This window comes from Dipodomys ordii, unplaced genomic scaffold, assembly GCF_000151885.1.
Source record: "Dipodomys ordii isolate 6190 unplaced genomic scaffold, Dord_2.0 Scaffold206, whole genome shotgun sequence".
In the NCBI taxonomy this organism is placed as follows: Eukaryota; Metazoa; Chordata; class Mammalia; order Rodentia; family Heteromyidae; genus Dipodomys; species Dipodomys ordii.
Window position 1 is genome coordinate 1,091,221 of NW_012267422.1, and position 21,540 is coordinate 1,112,760.

The 21,540-nt window shown below is 42.5% G+C and overlaps 1 protein-coding gene across 3 annotated transcripts in view; it reads left to right on the forward strand.

The window, feature by feature from the left end:
* Fam65b (family with sequence similarity 65, member B) overlaps positions 1 to 21,540 on the forward strand; it is a 105,614-nt gene that overhangs the window by 65,838 nt on the left and 18,236 nt on the right. For 2 of the 3 annotated variants that reach the window (XM_013035247.1, XM_013035249.1), the window contains exons 9-15: positions 4,587 to 4,630; positions 6,193 to 6,318; positions 6,498 to 6,646; positions 8,162 to 8,291; positions 11,988 to 12,656; positions 16,719 to 16,903; positions 19,708 to 19,876. In XM_013035247.1, the coding sequence (XP_012890701.1) occupies positions 4,587 to 4,630; positions 6,193 to 6,318; positions 6,498 to 6,646; positions 8,162 to 8,291; positions 11,988 to 12,656; positions 16,719 to 16,903; positions 19,708 to 19,876 (1,472 nt within the window). Of the gene's footprint in view, positions 1 to 4,586; positions 4,631 to 6,192; positions 6,319 to 6,497; positions 6,647 to 8,161; positions 8,292 to 11,987; positions 12,657 to 15,075; positions 15,847 to 16,718; positions 16,904 to 19,707; positions 19,877 to 21,540 lie in introns of those variants that run through there. The other variant, XM_013035250.1, reaches the window with a different exon arrangement.

A 21,540-nucleotide genomic window follows, 5' to 3' on the forward strand; every position in this document is an offset into this window, starting at 1 on the left:
AAAAGCCACCAGTGCTGCTCAGCTAAAAAGAACTCTAGATGCATATCAGTGAACCAAGAAGACCTCAAACTCTTGACCCCTCTGCCTCAGCCCACACGCTAACTGTTAAGAAACACAGACTCTTAGAGAAAATTGATTTTTCCTCTTGATTATTACTCCAAGTAATGTGTAGGGGGGTGCATCCAAAAGGCCCTCCCAGCTTTTCAAGCAACTCAGGCCATTGGAATGCACAAGGAAAGCTGAATTACTATGCCTGGTCAATAAATCAATAAGGCCTGCAATAGGATGACTGTTGGCTGCTTTTTCCTTAGAGTAGGAAGTGTTGACTCTTGGGAGGAAAACTAACAGTAGAAGTGGGAAACAAAATGGTAGAAAGCATTCTTCTGGTAGAATGGCTTCTGGCAAAGGAAGCCCAAATCGTAGCTGCATGGTGTAACCCTGAGCCCTGCAGTTCAGGCTTTGGAAAAGCTATTGCAGTAATATGTGAGCAGATTTAAACATCCGAAAAAGAACTATTGGTACAAAGGTTCCCCACCCCACAACCTGCCACCTCCCCATGTTTATTCCTGGGAAATTACCCCTGCCATAGTTTTTGAGGAGCCATAACAAATACTTCTTAGACAGTGTAATAGTAATAACTAAATTGCTAAGAAAACATTCAGCTTGGGCCAACTGTGCAAATGCCAACCAACCACAGAGCAGCGCTTGAAAGAAACCAGCCAGGCCTCAAGGACAGGCGATAACTACCCCTGGCCCACTGGCATTGCTAATTGTATTGCCAGTACATGAGCACTGTCACAGCAGAGCTTTTAGAAGCACCAGGCCAGAACTACTTTCTCTGATGATTGCCATTTTGTTACCTGATTGCTTTTGTTACCTTATTAACATAAATCTATTACATACCCTGAATGGGAATTCAGATATTGCTGCTTCAGAAACAAAATTCCTGGTAATTTAGAAAAGGATTTTCCTCTTTACTCAATACCAGGCCAGGTTTCTGTTGTAGTGGTACAGTAAACAGGCTATGGTAGTAATCTTAAACTAATTTGCAGGGTTTTTTTTTTTTTTTTAAGTACTTGGGAGTTTATTAGAAGTAGTGTGTCAAGCTCTGGATTTGTAAAAGCCAGCCACTTAAACTTTCTTTCAGAAGTATTTTTTAAAGACTAAATTCCTCAGGATTATTAGTGAAGATAGGTTTAATTTGGCTCATCAGTAAGTTAAGTAGCTTGTTTAGGTTCTAATTGTTAGTGAAAGCTGTTCTTTAATGGGTTCAGTGTGGAAAGCATGCAAACTGGTGCCTTGCTGCCATCTACTGACACTAGATGGTAACAACAGGTTCTTTTACAAGACTGGATCTTGGAGTTTTAGCATAGTGGTACTAAGGCAGGTGGGATCACATTTGTTCATGTAAGAGTTTCACTATTAGGACTTGGGTTATATAGTACAGTGGTAGAGGACTTGCTTAGTTGTGCAAGAGCCTGGATTCAAATGCCAACATTTCAAAAAAAATCATCTCATAACTTAATAGGACTATTCATAGATGGTAAAACTAATTATGTGAAACTCTCATTATCTTTACATGGGTAATATTATTTAATTTAAAAACTATTACTTGAAAGTTACAAATAGCATCTTGAAAAGTCTAGAGAGCCAAATGATTTAGTTCATCTTCCAGATGTCTCTACGTGTGAAAGAATAAGGCTCAAAGAGCTGTTTTTTGTGCCAGCTAATCGGAATTATTTCCTCTACAAGCTGCATGTGTAACATTATTGGTTAAGCAGGGAAGGATTGTGTGTCTTCTTGGATCTCCACTGTCACATTTTAAAAGTAGTGCCTTGTTTTTAAAACATTTAGAGATATAACTCAACACTAAACTCTTAAGTGCCTGTTCCAGCCAGGGCTAAATTTTGTTTATGGTTACAAGCATCCAATCAGCATTTTATGTGTGCTTCTGCTGCCTGCCAGTGTGTTAGAATCTTATATTTTTTCTCTTTTTTAATCATAAAATAATCAAATGATCTTTTCTTTTTTTTTTTTTTGGGTCCGGTCGTGGGGCCTGAACTCTGGGCCTGGGCGCTGTCCCTCAGCTCTTCAGCTCAAGACTAGCACTCTACCACTTGAGCCACAGCACCACTGCTGGCCTTTTTCTTTTTGCTTATGAGGTGCTGAGGAATCGAACCCAGGGCCTCGAGCATGCAAGGCAAGCGCTCTACCACTGAGCCACCTTCCCAGCCCTCAAATGATCTTTTCTAAAAATAAAAACTTAGCTTTCTCTATAATTCTGTCCTACTAGAGATAATTATTTTTCTATAATATTATATATAATAAAAATATTTTTATATATTTTATTTTTATATATTTTATATTTATAATATTTTATATAATAAAAATAGTTTTCTATAATTATTCCTATGAATATGCTGATATATAGTTGAAGTCATATACTGCCTTTATTTTGCTCACAATTCTATTACACTGGTGCCAGTCCTGGGACTTGAACTAGGGTCTGACTGCTGTCCCCAAGCTTTCTGTGCTCAAGGTTTGACTCCCGTTCTACTCCCTTAGCCACAGCTTTTTGGTGCTTCATTGGAGATAAGAGTCTCACAGTCTTTCCTACCTAGTCTGGCTTTAAAAACTGTATCCCTCAACCTCCTGAATAGCTTGGATTGCAAGCATGAGAGCCTCCATCGCTGGGCTGTACTGAATGTGTAATTGTAATTTTAGTCATAAAGTTGTATTGCTTTTCATTAGAAAGTTAAATGATAAAGATTTTTGCCCTTGTTTGTATTTATTAGTTTTGAATCGGGTCTCACTTTTTGTCTGGGCCAGCCTGGATTACGATCCCCTATTTATATTTCCTAGTTTAGCAAATGACATGTTTATGCCACCATGCCCAGCTTTTTCTGTTGAGATAAAGTTTTGAAAACTTTTCTTTGCCCAGGTTGCCCTCAAAACACGATCCTCCTGATCTCTCCCTTCCAAATAACTAGAATTATAAGTGTGAGCCATAGTGCCACTTTTTCCTTATTTAAAAAAAAAAAAAACAACAAAACTTTAAGCCAGGTACAGGGGCTCACCCCTGTAATCCTAGCTACTCAGGAGACTGAGATCTGAGCATCGTGGTTTAAAGCCAGCCTAGGCAGGAAAGTCTGTGAGGTTCTTATCTCCAACAAACTACTCAGAAAAGGGGAAGTAGGGTCGAGCGCTAGCCTTGAGCTGAAGAGCTCAGGGACAGTGCCCAGGACCAGAGTTCAAGACCCACAACTGACAAAAAAAAACTTTAATTCCTTGATTAAAATTTGTACACTCCCTATAAATGTAAAAAGCTTCACTATTTTATAATTGTTACAGCAACTAGCCCCTAGAGCAGCAAACAGCTGGTTAAAGTGAACCTTAGCTTTCTGATAAGCTTCTGGGAGCTGACTGCTTGCATTCCTGATGTACCCGGTTCTATCTTCCCATACCATTACTCATGCTTGACATATAGAAAGCATTTGAGAAATGCTAACAGCCAGGCATTGTGGTACATGCCTGTAATTTCAGCATTCAGGAGGCCAAAGACAGGAGGATCGGGAGTTCCAAGTCAGCCCCTTTTTTTGTTGTTGTTTTGTTTATTTGTGTCAGAACAGGGGCTTGAACTCAGGACCTGGCACTGCATTGGCTTTTTCCACTGAAGGCAGGCACTCCACCAGTTGAGCCACAACTCCACTTTTGACTTTTTGCTAGTTAAATGGAGATAAAAGCCTCATGGACTTTACTGACACGGCTGGTTTTTTTTTGGGGGGGGGGTCCAGTCGGGGGCCTGGGCGCTGTGCCTCAGCTCTTCAGCTCAAGGCTAGCTCTACCACTTGAGCCACAGTGCCACTTCTGGCTTTTTTCTTTTTGCTTATGAGGTGCTGAGGAATCGAACCCAGAGCCTCATGCATGCAAGGCAAGCCCTCTACCACTGAGCCACCTTCCCAGCCCCACGGCTGGTTTTAAACCACAAGCCTCAGATCTGTCTCCTGAGTAGCTAGGGATTCTAGAAATGAGCACCTGACTCCTGGCTTTGATTTTATTTACTTCATTACTACTATTGTGTCAGTAAGAATCCATTTCCAGCAGTTTCATTGCCTAGCAGATACAGGCATCATCCTGCTGAAGAAATGCTATTGAGTGTATCCAGGAGAGGCAACAGGAGCCATTGCATGGACTCTTAACTACGGCGTGCCTAGAAACTATACCTTATAGGACCAAAACAAAAGCAGAAACCATTTCATTTTCCTGGAAATATGTTAGTAAATGAATGACTGCATCTTTCTGATCCTGTAATCTGCCAATATTACGTAGAGCTCAAGCCCCCATACTACACAGAGCTCAAGCTCCCAGTCTCCCCTGCCCAGAAACAGCCACCCTGCAAGGAGTGTGGCTGTCTAACCTTGATAGGTGGAATGCCCCCCAAAAGCTGTTATCCACAGATGGTGCCCTGCAAAAAAATGGTACCTGAAATTTCTCCACAGAGTACTTCAGTTATTTACATGTGCTAATTTAGGTTTCTAAAGAGGGGTAATGTGCTCTGTACTTCTAACCTAATTGCTTATTTACAGGTCTGGCTGGCTTTGCTCGCCTCTGTCCTGGAGATCAATATGAAGTAAGTCATGTGTTTGTCTTGGTGTTGGGCTTGAGGACTTAGAGGGCAGTGGTGCTTATTTTGTCCAAGTTGCATTTGTTCTCTGAGTCATTTTAAGCCAAGTTTGGAGATTGATACAAGACTTTCCCATATACTCTTCCAATACAATCACCACTTTGTAAATATTATATTGTATCTGCTGTCTTTTTTTTTTTTTGGTCGATTGTGGGGCTTGAACTCTGGGCCTGGGTGCTGTCCCTGCTCTCTTCAGCTCAAGGCGAGCGCTCTACTGCTTGAGCCACAGCACCACTTCCAGTTTTCTAGTGGTTTTTATTGGAGATAAGAGTCTCACAGACTTTCCTGCCTGAGCTGGCTTTGAACCGCAATCCTTAGATCTCAGCCTCCTGAGTAGCTAGGATTACAGGCATGAGCCACCAGCGCCCAGCTCTGCTGTCTTATGATTATGAATATCATAGAACTATTATTCTACTAAGCCATTTCACAGTAACATGTAGACATTCTGATCTTTCATCTCTTAAGTTCTTCTGCCAACTTAGAAGGACAGTCTTTGATGTGAGCATTGCACAATTTTCTACACAACCAATTTAACCCTGGCACTTTGGCTGATTCACAATCTAGATTCATATTTTGCCCTGTGACCTCCCTCCCCCCAAACCGTCCTTTGTAACAAAGTTCAAATCCATGATCATGATTGATCCTAAATCCTACGCCTAAAGACTAATAACAGAGATCTGCATTTTTTTTAAAAAGTATATTCAAAATTAAAAAAAAAAAAGAGCCGGGCGCTGGTGGCTCACGCCTGTAATCCTAGCTACTCAGGAGGCTGAGATCTGAGGATCTCGGTTTAAAGCCAGCCCGGGCAGGAGAGACCATGAGACTCCTATCTCCAATAAACAACCAGAAAACCGGAAGTGGCGCTGTAGCTCAAGTGGTAGAGAGCTCGCCTTGAGCTGAAGAGCTGAGGGACAGCGCCCAGGCCCAGAGTTCAAGCCCCATGACCGACAAAAAAAAAAAGCCTTTCATTTCTTCCGTTTGTAATTTCATCCATCCCCTTTCATAATGATTAAGACCATCTGGACAAGGGGAGACTGTCTACCTTGTCCCCAGTGTTTGTAGGTTTGAAGTCCTTATCTAGTTATCTCCCTTACCCAGGGGGAGATATCTTTATGTTTTGCTGCTGACTGCTAAATAACATTTAGTGATGGCTTCTTGTCTCACTAAGGGAGTTGGAATCTGTGGAGAGTAAGTCCCAATCCATAGCTGTTCTATTAGGATAGAACCAATTAGAGAAAGCATTGCTCACCAGTGTATGGAAGGGCACCACGTGGGGGCCTTTGTTCTGCTGAAGAGCCCTGACACACCCTCTGTGCTTACTCCCATCCTGAAAGTCACTTCCCCACCCATCAGCTCCTCTTAAGAGCCCAGATGCAGGGAATGGAGGATGAGGGCGATGGGAAAGGAGGAGCACTATCTACTTACCATCTTCCCGCTTTGATCTTGGTACTTGGGGTTGGAGAGGGAGCAGTGTGGAACCTGAGGGCCCTCTGATGTCTTCCCCCCAGATTTTCATGAAGTATGGCCGGCAGAGGTGGAAACTGAAAGGCAAAATAGAAGTCAATGGCAAACAGAGTTGGGATGGAGAAGAAACTGTCTTCCTGCCCTTGGTGGTTGGGTTCATTTCTATCAAGGTACCGTATTGTCTGGGGGTTGTGATTGGATGATACAAGGATGAGAACCTTTTCCCCCATAACTCTGCCACTGCTGGGCTTTTGAAATAGCCACCTGTGATGTCACATGTGCTTCTGAAAGAAGTAAGGGGAAGGGACGGATACAAAGTCCCCTTTTTCTCTTCTTGCTCCCACCACAGGTCACAGAGCTCAAAGGACTAGCCACTCACATCCTGGTAGGCAGTGTGACCTGTGAAACCAAAGAACTGTTTGCAGCCCGCCCTCAGGTGGTGGCTGTGGACATCAACGACCTGGGCACCATCAAACTGAATCTGGAAATCACCTGGTAGTAAGTTGCCTCCCTGTTCAAATTCATCATGTGGAAATGCATGTGATTGGCTAGTGTTATTCAGAGCTGGTGTATGAATGAGCCATCAACATAAGCAGAGAGCAGTCAGCTCAGTGGACTCAGGCCCTGGAGTCTGTGCAGCTGTTTGAGAAGCCTGGCTAGGATTACTACTCTGCTGTTCGATTTCCTATTTTTAATTAGTTTATTCTCCATTCCTCCCTATCCTCTCTATTTAACTGTCTCTGAAGCTAGGTACCAGTATCTCAATCTGGACTCCCAACTACTCGGGAGATTAAGGGCTGAGGGATCACAATTCATAGACCAACCTGACAGAATGTTTGCTAGATTCCATCTTCAAAATAACCAGCACAAAGCAGGGTGGAAGGTGTGGTTCAAGTAGTAAGAATACCTGCCTAGTAAGGATGAAGTCCTGAGTTCAAATGGCAGTACTGCAAAAAAAAAAAAAAGTTTCTCAAGTAAACCAGTTTGAAAGAAAAATCTGACCAATAATGAGATAGTCTAACTTCAGAAGATTCCTCTTATTATGGTGTCTTCATTGCCTATCAATTACCTCATATACTTCACATAAAATGTCACATCAGACATTTTATATAGTTTCTATATGCCCGTTTATTAAAATAGAGGATATACAAAGGGCAAAAGAAGTTGGTCACTGGTGGCTTCATAATAATCCTAGATACTCAGGAAGCAGAGATATGAGAATCATGGTTTAAAGCCATCCTGGGCAGACAAATCCATGAGACTTTTATCTCCAATAAACCAGAAAAAAGAAAAGAAAAGAAAAAAAGCTGGAGCTGGTGATACATGGCTCAAATGGTAGATCACCAGCCTTGAGCAGAAAAAAAAAAAAAATCCAAACTGGAGTATAAGGCCCTGAGTTCAAGCCCCAGTTACCAGCACGCACATACATACACAAAATCTCCCAAAGGGTAAAGTTCCTAAAAGCTCAAAAAGTTGCCAGGCACTGGTTACCCCTGTAACCCTAGCTACTGAGAAGGTTGAGATCTGAGGATCACGGTTCAAAACCAGGGCTGGAAACTCCATGAGACTATCGCCAATGAATCACCCAAAACCTGAAAGAGGAGCTATGGTGCAAAGTGGTAGAGTGCTAGCCTTGAGCAGTCAGGCCCTAAGTTCAAGCCCTAGAACCAACCAAAAGAAAACATTATTATGTACCTTTCCAGCATCTCGTGATGTTGGAGCAAGCACAAATACGTTTAGTTTCTAATATTCATGTGGAAGAACAACATATAGATAAATTGTGTTTAAATTAGTATTAGTCTATGATCTCAGGTAGGTAGATGCAGTCTTCCGTTCATCTTTTCTTTTTTTCTTGATTTATTTTCTGACAAAATAATTTGGCCCAAACGAAACAGCCCCATTTCTGGTTGTTTGGGTTAATTGTAACATAAAGAGATGATTTCTTGGCTTTCAGCCTGATGCTTATAAATGGCTTTAACAGACATGCCTAGCTGAGGACCTATTGTTTTGCAGTCCCTTTGATGTGGAGGACACCACGCCTTCCTCAGGTACTGGGAACAAGACAGCTGCTCTCCAAAGGCGGATGTCCATGTACAGCCAGGGCACCCCGGAAACACCCACCTCCAAAGATCACTCTTTCTTTGTAAGTTCAGTGTGATCCCTGCAGTACCCATGTTGAGTCTGAGCCATGGCTCACACCCAGTATTTGAAATGCCTACCAGCGGAGTTGGGGATTCTCAAGAATTCCTAACCATCTCATGTGTAAACTCACCCTGACCCAGTGGTATCTAAGGAAACCACCTTCCCAGCTGCAGCTGGCCCCCATGCACTGGGGCCATGAGCCTTTCTGTCCTTCCTTTTCCCCTCACCCCTTCTGTACCTATGGCTGGATCGTGGCATGTAGACTTTTCTGAATGTTCTCTAAGATGAGTCTTTTGACACAATGGATCTAAATAATGGCCGCCTTGTTGTCCATCAGAAAGGCTTGCTAATGAAACCTGGTAACCTGGTACTTTCCACTAACCCCCCCATCTTGCCTTGACTTCTGAAGAGATGGTTACTTCCTTCACCAGACAGGCCCGTGCGGCTGTCTGTCTTGAGTGCCTTGAGAGACACTTTCTTTGCCAAGCTGCATCGCAGCCGCTCTGTCAGTGACCTGCCCTCCCTCAGCCTGAACCCCAAGGCCCTGCTAGAGTTCTATGTGAGTGTGGCCTGCCTGGGTGTGTCGTGCTCCACTTCCGGTGGAAGGGGGTGGGGGGAAGGGCTGTGCATGCATCCTTCAGCATGTCTTGTTTTGTCTCTCTGTAACGGTGAAAGCTGTCCTGTCCTAGGGGTGGGGAAACTTGGCCATGCATGCAACTTGGTTGTTCTTCGTGTCCCATCATCCCTGTTTTTGTGCTGTGATTTTTTTTTTCCTCTTTCCACTGTGGCAAAGGTATCCATGGTAACAAGATTCTCATTTTTTTTAAACAACAATTATTAAGATCATGGGGGGTGTTATTTCAGAAGGTAACTGGTTTACCATTGAGCCCAGATTCCCAAAAAATGGCAATCAGAAAGATTTTACTGCAGTTTTGTCAGGGCTGTTTTTAAAGAGGTTAAAAGGGTTGTCAGTCATGGTTTATTGCACCATTTGTTAATTCTATTATGCTTTCACCAAATCCTTTAATTCATAGAAATACAGTAGATTACAATAGAATTACACACATTTACACATACATATATGGAGTTGACTGCTCTTCACAAACACATAAAAGTCATCTTTAGCTGGGCACCAGTAGTTTACACCTATAATCCTAGCTACTTAGGAGGTTGAGATCTGAGGATTGCACTTTGAAACCAGCTCAGGTGAAGAAGTCCGTGAGATTCTTATCTCTAATTAACCACCAAAAAGCCAGGAGTGGAGATGTGGCTCAAGTGGTAGAACTCTAGCTTTAAGCACAAAAGCTCAGGGACAGTGCCTAGGCCCGGAGATCAAGCCCCAATACCATCACAGATAAATAAATAAATAACCATTAGTTTGATGCTATTTATAGTTAGTCCTGTTATCTACAGTGAATTGGTTCCAGAATCATCTCAGATACCAGAGTTCATAGATGCTTAAGTCCCTTATGTAAAGTGTCACAGTAATTATATATAACTCAAGCACATCCTCCTCTTATAGTTGAAATCATCTCTAAACTACTGAAAATACCTGACCCACAATAAACACTGTTATTAGTTGTTACACTGTATTGTTTAAGGAATAATGACAAGAAGGAAGTCTGTACATGTTAGGTACAGACTGATTCCTCCATATTTTCTATCCATGGTTAGTTAAATCTGCAGATATAGAACCCTTAGATATAAAGGGTTGACTGTACTTCAAAAATGTAATCTGAGCTAGGTGCTGGTGGCTTATGCCTGTAATCCTAACTATTCAGGAGGCTAAGATATGAGGATTGCAGTTCGAAGCCAGCAGAGGCTTACCTCAAATGACAGAAAAAGTGGTGCTGTGGTACTAGCATTGACCAAAAGGAGCTCAGGGACAACATTTAGGCCCCGAGTTCAGGCCCTAAGACTGGCAAAAATAAATGATACACTACAATACAATCTGGTCTGAATACCAGTGTCTTAAACCCATAACCCTAGCTACTTAGGATGGTGAGACCTGAGAATGGAGGTTCAAAGTCTGCCCAGGCAGAAAAGCCTATGAGACTATATTTCCAGTTAACCAGCAAAAAGCCAGGCTGGAGACATGGCTCATGTGGCCAAGTGCCAACCCTGAGCAAACAAGCCACACAAGCAAGAAGTCCTAAGTTCAAGTCCTATTTACCAGTTTAAAAAGACAAAAAACAAACAAACAAAAAAAACTGGAGCTGGGTATACCTGTAATCCTAGCTACTCAGGAGGCTGAGATCTGAGGATCAAGGTACAAAGCCAGCCCAGGCAGTAAAAGTCCATGAGACTCTTTATCTCCAAAAAACCACTCAGAAAATCGGAAGTGGTGCTGTGACTCAAGTGGTAGAGCACTTGCCTTGAGCTGAAGAGCTCAGGGACAGCACGTAGGCCCAGAGTCCAAGCCCCACAGCCAACAAAACAAAAAACAAAAAAACTGGAATGCAGAAAAATTAGCAATTTTGAAAGGGTTAATTTCAAATAAACAGAAAATATTTCCATAGAGCGACATTTGGCATTTAGACACTGCATACAGTCTACAGTGAAAGGAAATCTGAGTTATAAATTGCATCCCTGGGCTGGGAATGTGGCTTGCCTAGTATGCATGAAGCCCTGGGTTCATTCCTTAGTACCACATACACAGAAAAAGCCAGAAGTGGTGCTGTGGCTCAAGTGGTAGAGTGCTAGCATTGAGCAACAGAGACTCAGGGACAGTGCCCAAGCCCTGAGTTCAAGCCCCATGACTGGCACAAAAAAAGAAAAAAAAGAAAGAAATTGTAGCCCTGGCATAAACAAATTATCTTTGTTACCTGGATATTTCTTTTCTTTCTTTCTTTTTTTTTTTTCCTGTGCATTAAACCCAGTCTTGCACATGTTAGGCACGCATTCTACCAATCAACCTACATTCCCAGCCTGGTTATCTGGACATTTCTTACCTTTCTCTCTTCAGAGTTTTGCTTCCTGAAAAATAGAGTATCGTTGAAACGGCCTATGCTTCTAGGCAGTTCTGAGAGCCCTGGAGTTTGCCTCCTGGGAGATGGATGTTTCAAATTGATTAGCCTTTTTGCTCGCATTTTTAGAGAAACTATGCAGACGTATTGCTGGGCTTGAATCATTTGTGGCATGAATATTAAACTGATGAAACCCTTTCAAGAACTTACCATTTGTGGGAAGAGATTTTCAAAGGATAATTTTTAGGGGAATTCAAGCAGAACCAAGTCTCACATCTTGGGAACAAAATATCCTAAATGTTGAAAAGTGCCTTTTTCTAAGATAGATGTCAAAATAAAAGAAAAAGGAAAGGAAAGGAAAAGGCAAGGAAAGGAGGAAGGAAGAAAAAGAAGGGAAAAACTATGGCTGTTAAATAATGTGAGATCCTGAAACTTAGAAAACAAGTAATATCCCCAACCTTCTCTTTGGAAAAATATCAAACCTATGAATTTCCATCTAGGTTTAACAATGAAAACAGTTTTTAATGAGTTATTTAAATTTTATTTAACACATAAATACATACGCACACAGAGACACACTTTAACAAACAACAAATGCTAAGATGAATGTTCTGGGTTTTTTGTTTTGTTTTGTTTTTACATTTTAACTACTTTCCATTTAGCCTGAAAATAAGCCATGTCAAATGCATCCTTTGTATTGTAAGTAATAATGAAGTGCCTTAAATCCACAGTCAAATCTACCTGATGACATCTTTGAAAATGGAAAGGCCTCCGAGGAGAAAATGCCCCTGTCTCTCAGCTTCAGTGACTTGCCCAATGGCGACTGCAACCTCATCTCCAACTCAGCTGCCTCTCCCTCCAGCTTGTGCTCAGCAAACCCAGAAATCACCATCACCCCTGCAGAGCTTACCCATAGCAGCCTGTCCTCCCAGAACGAGGGCCTGGAAGATGACAGCTCAGCATCTTCCAGAAACTCCTTGGGAGAAGACCAAGAACCAAAGTGCCACCCAACGGGAGATAAAGAAGAATCCAGGAAGCCGGCCTTAGCTGAAGGTGTTGGTGCAGAGCACCTGTTCATGGAGAATGGTGTGGCTGAGGCCCTCCTGCAGGAGTCTGATGAGGCTTCGGAACTCAAGCCTGTGGAACTGGACACTTTTGAAGGGAACATCACAAAGCAGCTGGTCAAAAGGCTCACGTCAGCTGAGGTGCCGGTGGCTGCGGAGAAGCTTCCCTTCGAAGGCTCTGTCAGTGGGGAATCGGAAGGCTGTAGATCCTTCCTGGATGGCAGCTTAGAAGATGCCTTTAACGGGCTTTTCCTGGCACTGGAACCCCATAAAGAGCAGTACAAGGAGTTTCAAGATCTCAACCAAGAAGTCATGCACTTGGATGATATTCTAAAAGTAAGTACCCTTTCAGAGAAATGGAATTTGATTTGGAGAGCAGAATCCTAAGCCAACATTTTATGTAAGATAGTGTATGTAAGAAGATTGTTTTGGTTGTTGTTTTCTAAAACCTGTCCAGTCACAGGATCAATAATCATTTAAATAGCAGTGATTTTTATGCCAATTAAATAAATATATGTATGTATACAAATAATTTTATTTTTCTGGCAACAGATCAATTTTACTGATTAAGAGTTGGCATTAGGAGCTCTAATGGATGTGTGACTTGTCCCAGTTAATTGTTCTGATCCCAAGTGTGAAATGTTGGGGGCTTGATCACCACGGATGTTACTAAATAGGGTTCATCTAAGACTACAGGGAAGCAGAAAGCCATTTCCCTGAGAAGGAAGTCAGCCAGCCCCAGTCCTGGGGATGTTTGAGCCCCCGCCATCCTTTCTGCTCACAGCTGCTGGCTGGAAGAAACTTCTGCACTTGGCTCAGATCATCCTTAGGATCTTAGATTAACCATTGCTCATCCTCTAGATTCCACCAGAGAAATTTTCCTCAATCCATGGTGATCCCACAGGCTAGAAATGGGAAGGTGGGAGAGAGAGGAATCATTTCTTCTGAGGAGGTCCTAATAATGAGATCATCACTGCTACATTAAAATGGATTTGTCTCTACCTGGCATAGAAGTTAAACATTTTGTGTGTGTGTGGGCCTGACACTCTACCACCTGAACTATTCCTCTAGCCCTTTTTGCTTGAATTGTTTTTCGGTTAAGAGCCTTCTGTTTTTGCCCAGGGCTGTCTCAGACTGAGATCCTCTTATCTATGGCCTCCTATGTAGCTAGAATGACAGCTGTCTTGAACCACCTGATCTCCTCTTCCCAAGTATCTGAGCTTTCAGGCATGTACCACCATACTTGGTCTTTGTTTTGTTTTTAATACTACACAGAAAGAGCTTGAAATTTTGTCTGGAATTACACTGCTATTTCTTGTATCCTTTTCTTTCCCATTGTGATTCATAAGGCCATAGAGAAGAGAACTTGGATTCTTTTCCATAGGGACCCATTGTATAAAATGGTTGCTGTGGTCAGCTTAGAACCAGCCCATAGGAGGCTACATCATTTTGCAGGTCAGTTTTAAGAGGTATCAGGAGCTATTTATTAAAAGCTTTTCCTCCATCTTTAACCATCTCTCTTTCTTCAGTCAAGCTAACCTACTTCTGGAGAGAATTTGTGACCAGGGTAGATGACAGGTTAGCTTCTGACTCTCCAGGTCCTTTCCTTGAGTAACTTTTTTTTTTCCTAATCCTAGGGCTTCACTCAGGGCCTGAACACTGGTCCCTGAGCTTTTCTACTCAAGGCTAGAACTCTACCACTTCAGCCACAGCTCTACTTCTGGCTTTTTAGTGGTTGACCCATGAAATAAGAATCTCATGGACTTTCCTGTCCCAGCTGGCTTTGAACTGTGATCCTCAGATCTCAGCCTCCTAGTATACAGCCATGACCCACTGGCACCTGGCTCCTTGACATCTTTTTAACAGATTAGTTCTACTGTAGGTATAGTCTCTGAGAAACAGGAAAGGGAACCTGTAATCTGCTTTTATCATAATACTTGGGTTTTGAACACAGAGCACTCAAAAAATTATGCCACACTCCCAGTCCTTTTGCTTTTAGTTGGTTTTTCAGAAAGGGTCTCATGCTTTTGCCAGGGCCAGTCTAAGACCATGATCCTCCTATTTCTGCCTCCTGAGTAGCTGGGATCACAGGTGGGTCGCCATATCATGTCCTACTGATCATCTTTTTTGTGAGCAAGATCATCTTTTTTTGCTTTGTGAGCAAAATGTGTTAATTTCAAAGAACTAAGACACATATTGGTTCCTCTTAAAGCAGATGTCGTAAAATCAGTGGTATGTATAATATATGTTATATAACACATTATAAGGGTTTGATCTCTAGCATCTGTGTGCATCAGGGGGAGGGACAAGAGGGAGGGGGAAAAAGAAAGAAGCAGAGAGACAGAGACAGACAGGTGTGATGGGAGCTCCAATTCTAGTCCAAGGTGTCAGTGCTGCTAAATAATCCAATCTACCAAGAAACACTGAGCATCTGATCGTTTATAAAATCTTGTGGTCACAGAGTATGATTTCCATCTATTAGTCCAAAATAATTCCAAATCTTCAACCACCCTTTGTTTTGCGATAACCCATACTTAAACTCATCTGTCCTGTTTAATATCAAACTGTGCAGATAGCCAGCTTAGGAACGATGACTCTTTAAGGGGTTTGAAGCCAGGCTGGTTTCCTCTCTCCCCCAGAGATTAAAAATGTCCCTGGGAATTTAGGTCTGGGGCAGGTAGCTTCATATCCAGCCAGAATTCAAGCCTCAGCGGGACAAAGCTTTCTCTCTTTTTTTCCTCCTTCACATTCCTAGGGTACTAAACATCTTGAGGATCACAGACTAAGTGATACGGCTACTTGGATGGAGACCACTGAGTGTGAATGAAACCACTGTGATTTAAAAGACCAAAAGACATTTCCCATGTGCTTCTGTGCCATCTTAGGAGTCAGAGCCAGATCCCTGCAAGGCCTTTCCTATCCTGTGCTAAGAAATCAGCAAAGGAGCACCAGCTAGCTGGATGGAAGACATTTAATGCATCTGACTAGCAGGACTTGTCCTGTTCAGTCCACTGTCAAGCATCCTGGAAGTACTTCTCTCCAACTCTGTGTCCATAGCAATGGCTTTGTGTGTTTGGATGTTTCTGTTTATATCCTGCAACATAGACTTCTCCAAGCCATAGAAGGACCTGGTCCCCATAATTCCAGGACTTGGTCAGTTGGGTGATAGTACTGATTCCTTTTAAAACTCCAGAGAAAGTGGTCTTCTACACTGTTCATTTGCTCCCCAGTGATCAAAGAAAAATTTGTATTTTGCAAATGTAACATTAAGCTCTCACCTAAGGGGTGTGACCTAAGTGGACTTGAGCAGTTTTCTCTTCTTGGCATCTTGTTTGGTAGTCATTTAGAAGTAGCTCTAAACAGATAGATAGCTCTGATCTCAGTACTGTCAAGACATTGTCACTTGGAATTAGAGACTAGTTAGTAGTCAACAGTGACTCAGTAACTCAAAATTTGTCTGATGGGGTATCTTAAGATTACTTTTTCTCCTCCCTTTCCTTTCTTTCATTCTTTCTTTTTTCCTTCTTTCCTTTTTTTTTTTGCCAGTCCTGGGCTTGAACTCAGAGTCTGGGCTCTGTCCCTGAGCTTCTTTTGCTCAAGGCTATACCACTTGCACCACAGCTGCACTTCTGGTTTCTTTGGTAGTTTATTGGGTCTCACAGACTTTCCTGCTGGGGCTGGCTGTAAACTATGATCCTCAGGTCTCAGCCTCCTGGGTAGTTGGAACTCCAGTTACACAGTAATGGTGCCCAGCTTGTTGGTTATACTTTATTTGGAGATAAACAGTTTTGTTTCCCAAGACTTTCTGGGGGTTCGTACTTTATTTTGATTTTTTGTTATAAAAATTTTTTAAAGAGGCTGGGCACCGGTGGCTCATGCCTATAATCCTAGCTACTCAGGAGGCTGAGATCTAAGAATCATGGTTCAAAGCCAGCCCGGGCAGGAAAGTCTGTAAAACTCTTATCTCCAATAAACCACTAGAAAACTGGAAGTGGTGCTGTGGCTCAAGTGGTAGAGCGCTCACCTTGAGCTGAAGAGTGTAGGGACAGTGCCCAGGCCCCACAACCAACAACAAAAAAAAAAATCAAAAAGAAGTAAACATACCCATCCTGATCCTTTGTCATGCCCAATGATCCCTAGTGTCAACTCATGGCCAATCTTGTTTCTATTCTTCTACCTGTGTACTTCTCCCTGGATTATTTTGGGAACAGATCCCAGACATTGTGCCATTTATCTGTGATTGTGTTTCTCTTTTTTTAATCTGAAGATTTTGAATAACAAATAATAATAATAAAGGCTTGGAAAAAAGAAAAGTATTACCTCGCCCACTACCTTGTGTCTTGTTCCTCCTCTGGGTGTGTTGACGCGATCTGTCCTTGGTGCCTTCTGCCTTCGCAGTGCAAGCCTGCAGGAAGCCGCAGCAGGTCTTCCAGCTTAAGTCTGACCGTTGAAAGTGCTTTAGAAAGCTTTGATTTCCTGAACACCTCGGATTTTGACGAGGAGGAAGAGGATGCTGGTGAGGTTTGTCATGTTGGAGGAGGTGCTGACTCCGTTTTTTCAGACGCTGAGACTGAGAAAAACAGGTAAGTCTGAAGTCAACATCTGCCTGTATTTCTTCCCTTCAGCTCAGTGCGTCTTTGCATAAGATCACGCTCATCAATGTACTTATGCAACCAGGCTTACACTCTGTGGGGTGTATTTCCCTTAGAATATAAACGGAGTTGATTGACAGCTCCACTAGATCTCTAGCTGGCTGGGTATCACCTTCTCCATCAGTTATTCTTGTGCAATCAAGCCATGGGGTCCATTTTCCTGATGTCAGGTGAAGAAAAATGCCCATTGAAACACAGAGTCAGCATTTATTGTGAAGGAACACACTTCCCCCTGGGAAAGACTGCTTTCCTACTGTTCTTTACTTTTAGCACAATAATGGTGACAGAAATAGTTATGCAAGGGGCTGAGATGGTGGCTCAGTGGTAGAGTGCTTGCCTTGCATGCCTGAGGCCCTGGGTTCGATTCCCCAGCACCACATAAGCAAAAAGAAAAAAGCCGGAAGTGGTTCTGTGGCTCAAGTGGGTAGAGTGCTAGCCTTGAGCTGAAGAGCTGAGGGACAGCGCCCAGGCCCAGAGTTCAGGCCCCACGACAGGACCCCCCCCCAAAAAAAAGAAAGAAATAGTTATGCAAGTCAGTGGTAGAGTGCTTGCCTTGCATGCATGAAGCCCTGGGTTCGATTCCTCAGCACCACATAAGCAGAAAAAGCTGCAAGTGGTGCCGTGGCTCAAGTGGTAGAGTACTAGCCTTGAGCTGAAGAGCTGAGGGACAGTGCCCAGGCCCAGAGTTCAGGCACCATGACTAGCAAAAAAAAAACGGTTGTGATTGTCCAAACTTTACAGAGCTCTCGGTGGGAGGTGCTTTACATTGTTCCTAAAGGAATGATTTTTTTTCGACCCTAAAATCTTGTTAGACACACACAGACATACATGTACACACACACACACACACACACACACACACAAGGATTAGAATTTATCCCTTGAACAAGCTGGGACTAGAAGGAAATAAATTTTAGGAAATAAATGTAATATTTAACTTAACATTTAATATTTAACTCCATGTAATATTTAATATTTAATAACATTTAATGATTAACATGTAATATTTAACTCCACATTCAACATTGAACTTCTAGCTTGATTGAATTCATGAAATACTTCTTTCACAAAAATGTTTCTATGTACTTGTTAAATCAAGCTATTGAATAACAAGGTTAGTCATGTAAAGGTTTTTCTTCTTGCTATAAGCAGTATCCTAACAATAAAAAAATGGGACTTTTGTACATTTTGCAGAACATTTATATTAAATAAATCTAATTCAATCAGTCTGGTTTATAATCAAAAGTATCAGGAAGCTGGAACTGGTGGCTCACGACTATAATCCTAGCTACTCGGGAGGCTGAGATCTGAGGATCACAATTCAAAGCCAGCCAGGGCAAGGAAAGTCCATGGGACTCTTATCTCCAGTTAATCACCAGAAAACTGGAAGTGGCGCTTTGGCCTAAGCGGTAGAGCTCTAACCTTGAGCTGAAGAGCAGAGGGACAGCACCCAGGCCCAGAGTTCAAGCCCCACAACCAACTAAAAGAAAAAAAAAATCAGGAAAAGAGTGTGTGTGTGTGTGTGTGTGTGTGTGTGTGTGTGTGTGTGTATGTGTATGTGTGTGTGTGAGTATGTATGTATGTATGTGTATGTGTGTATGTGTTTTAATGTGTTAACTGCAAGGACAAAAGTTGAGGGTTTTCCCCAGGGGACAGATGTGAAGCAGAGCAAAGCCATTGGAGTTTCTAAGTTTGATCTTTTCATTGTGGACACATTGTGCAGCATGAAACTTGGAAGTTTCCCCATCACTATTCCACCTGAATGAACAGGATATGCTGGTTAACAACTCGGTTATGCCATCTTAATTGAGGTTACTAGTTTCCCTTGTGAGCATACAGATGCACTTTAAGAATTAAATTGAGCCGGCCACCCATGGCTCATACCTATAATCCTAGCTACTTAGGAGGCTGAGATCTTAGGATCTCAGTTCAAATCTAGCCCAGGCAGGAAAGTCCATGAGACTCTTATCTCCAATTAACAACCAGAAAGCTGGAAGTGGGGCTGTGGCTCAAAGGGCTAGTCTTGTGCTGAAGAGCTCAGGGACAGTGCCCAGGCCCAGAGTTCAAGCCCCATGACCAACAACAACAACAAAAAAGATTGTTACTGATGATCTATATTTTGCACAAGTGCCCATTATAATCTACCTTTAAACTGTACAGAGACAGTGGAGTCCTGTCCTGAGAGATCGGACTAAGCTGTGCTCTAAATATTCAAACACTGTTTTCCACTTTTGTCCAGAGCATCTCTGTTCTTGGCAACTTTCCTGTTTCCTTTATTTCAAGCAACAATTGATCTGAGGCCAGGGAAAGGCCTTGACAGATTATTTCTTAATGGTACTACTCTTGGGAAACCACAAATACAGGGGAGAGTTTAATCCCAGAGAATTTGGCAGATCACCCTGTCAACAGAGCAGGAAAGTGCAACGAGTGCAAAATGAGGGCATATTGCAAAGGCTTCTTGGGGAAACCTACTTCATAAATGGTCCATTGTGCTTGAGAAGTAAACAAAGAACTCGAGAAGTAATTTGTTTGCATGAACTTTTAATACTAGGCAAATGGGCAACCTGGCTGGAGTAAGTTGTTTTTGAAAGCTATCTGTACTCTTCAAATTAGGCAAGTGAAAAGACTGATTTAGTGAGTGCTGCTGGGGGCCTGACAGCAGCCATGTTGACTTGACCTACGATCTGTACCCAGGAAGAAAACACTCATGCTTTGCTCAACTTCCTGCTTGACAGTTATAGGTCCGTTCATCCGGAAGCCAGGGGGCATCTTAGTGAAGCGCTGACTGAAGACACAGGAGTGGGGACCAGTGTGGCAGGAAGTCCTCTCCCACTGACCACAGGAAATGAGAGCCTGGACATCACCATTGTCAGGCACCTACAATACTGCACCCAGCTTGTCCAGGTTGGTTTAATGACTACATTTGTGTTTGGGAGCCCGGGTTGCTTAAATTCAAGGCAGGTGTATTCTGACTTTTCAAATTCAGGAGTAAAAACAATTCTACTTCAATTTGAACTAAGTCAAAAACTCGAAGGGGCATGCGCATCTTTCTCTAGCCATCTTAAAGCCTGTATCTCCAGGCAGCAGGTGGAGGTACATGGTTAGTTCTCACTTTGCAATCCTTAGGTAGTAAAGGAGAGTAATATCATTATGGGGAAAAGGTGTTATTTACAAATGGAGTTGTGAAGGGAAGTGTTAATATGGCCTAATGACTATCTATGACTTCATTTCCCACTCCTTCAAAGATAAGAGCAAACTACTAAGATTTCTAACCACATTTTCCAGGGTTTTGAATAAGTAATTCTGAAAGTACACCACCACTCCCAGCATAACAACTCATTTTTTAGGGGGGAGGGGGCCCATCATGGGCTTGAACTCAAAGCCTGGCACTATCCCTGAACTCTTTTTGCTCAAGGCTAGAGCTCTACCACTTTGAACCACAGTGCCACTTCCAGTTTTCTGGTGGTTAATTGGAGATAAGAGTCTTACAAGCTGGGCACCCATGGCTCACACCTGTAATCCTAGCTTCTCAGGAGGCTGAGATCTGAGGATCATAATTCAAAGCCAGCTTGGGCAGGAAAGTCCATGAGACTCTTATCTCCAATAAACCACTAGAAAACTGCAAGTAGGGCTGTGGCTCAAGAAGTAGAATGCTCGGGGCTGGAAAAGGTGGCTCAGTGGTAGAGTGCTTGTCTTGCATGCATGAGGCCCTGAGTTCGATTCCTCAGCACCACATAAACAAAAAAAAAAAAAAAAAGAAGAAGAAATAGAATGCTCGCCTTGAGCTGAAGAGCTAGGGGACAGCACCCAGGCCCAGAGTTCAAGCCCCATGACTGACAAAAAAAAAAGTCTTACAGACCTTCCTGCCCAGGCTGGTTTTGAACTATGATCCTCAGATCTCAGCCTCCTGAGTAACTAGGTTTATAGGGGTGAGCCACCAGAACCTGGCTATCAACTCCACTCTTTTGTGGGGAAGATCAATGCTAGAAACATACACCAAAGAAACGTAGATATAAAGGTATAGAAATCTCACAGTCACTTCTGATTTGGTGAATTTACTTAGTCATGTGGTAGAAAACTGCGGAGAAAGAAAAAAAATTAAGAGCTTAGCACCAGTGGCTCATACCTGTAATCCTAGCTACTCAGGAGGCTGAGATCTGAGGATCATGGTTCAAAGCCAGACAGGCAGGAAAATATGTCAGTCTTATCTCCAATTAACTACCAGAAAACCAGAAGTGGGGCTGTGGCTTAAGTGGTAGAGTGCTTGCCTTGAGAGTGCCCAGATCCAGAGTTCAAGCCCCACGACCAAGAAAAAAAAGTTAGGATTCTATCAGTCATAATTATTGGTAAAATAAAGTACTTTTCCATTGGATTTCTTCCAGGAAAGACATTAGTACATAACTGTTAGACCTTCTAAGTTGGAAAATGCTTTAGACCATACATCTCACATCCATGTCCACCAGGTGACCAGTACAGTTCTCTAAAAGCCATCAAAAGGAGAACCATTGAATAATAGTGGTATCTTTATGATCTGATCACAAATTAAAGTACTTACTACTTATGTGATC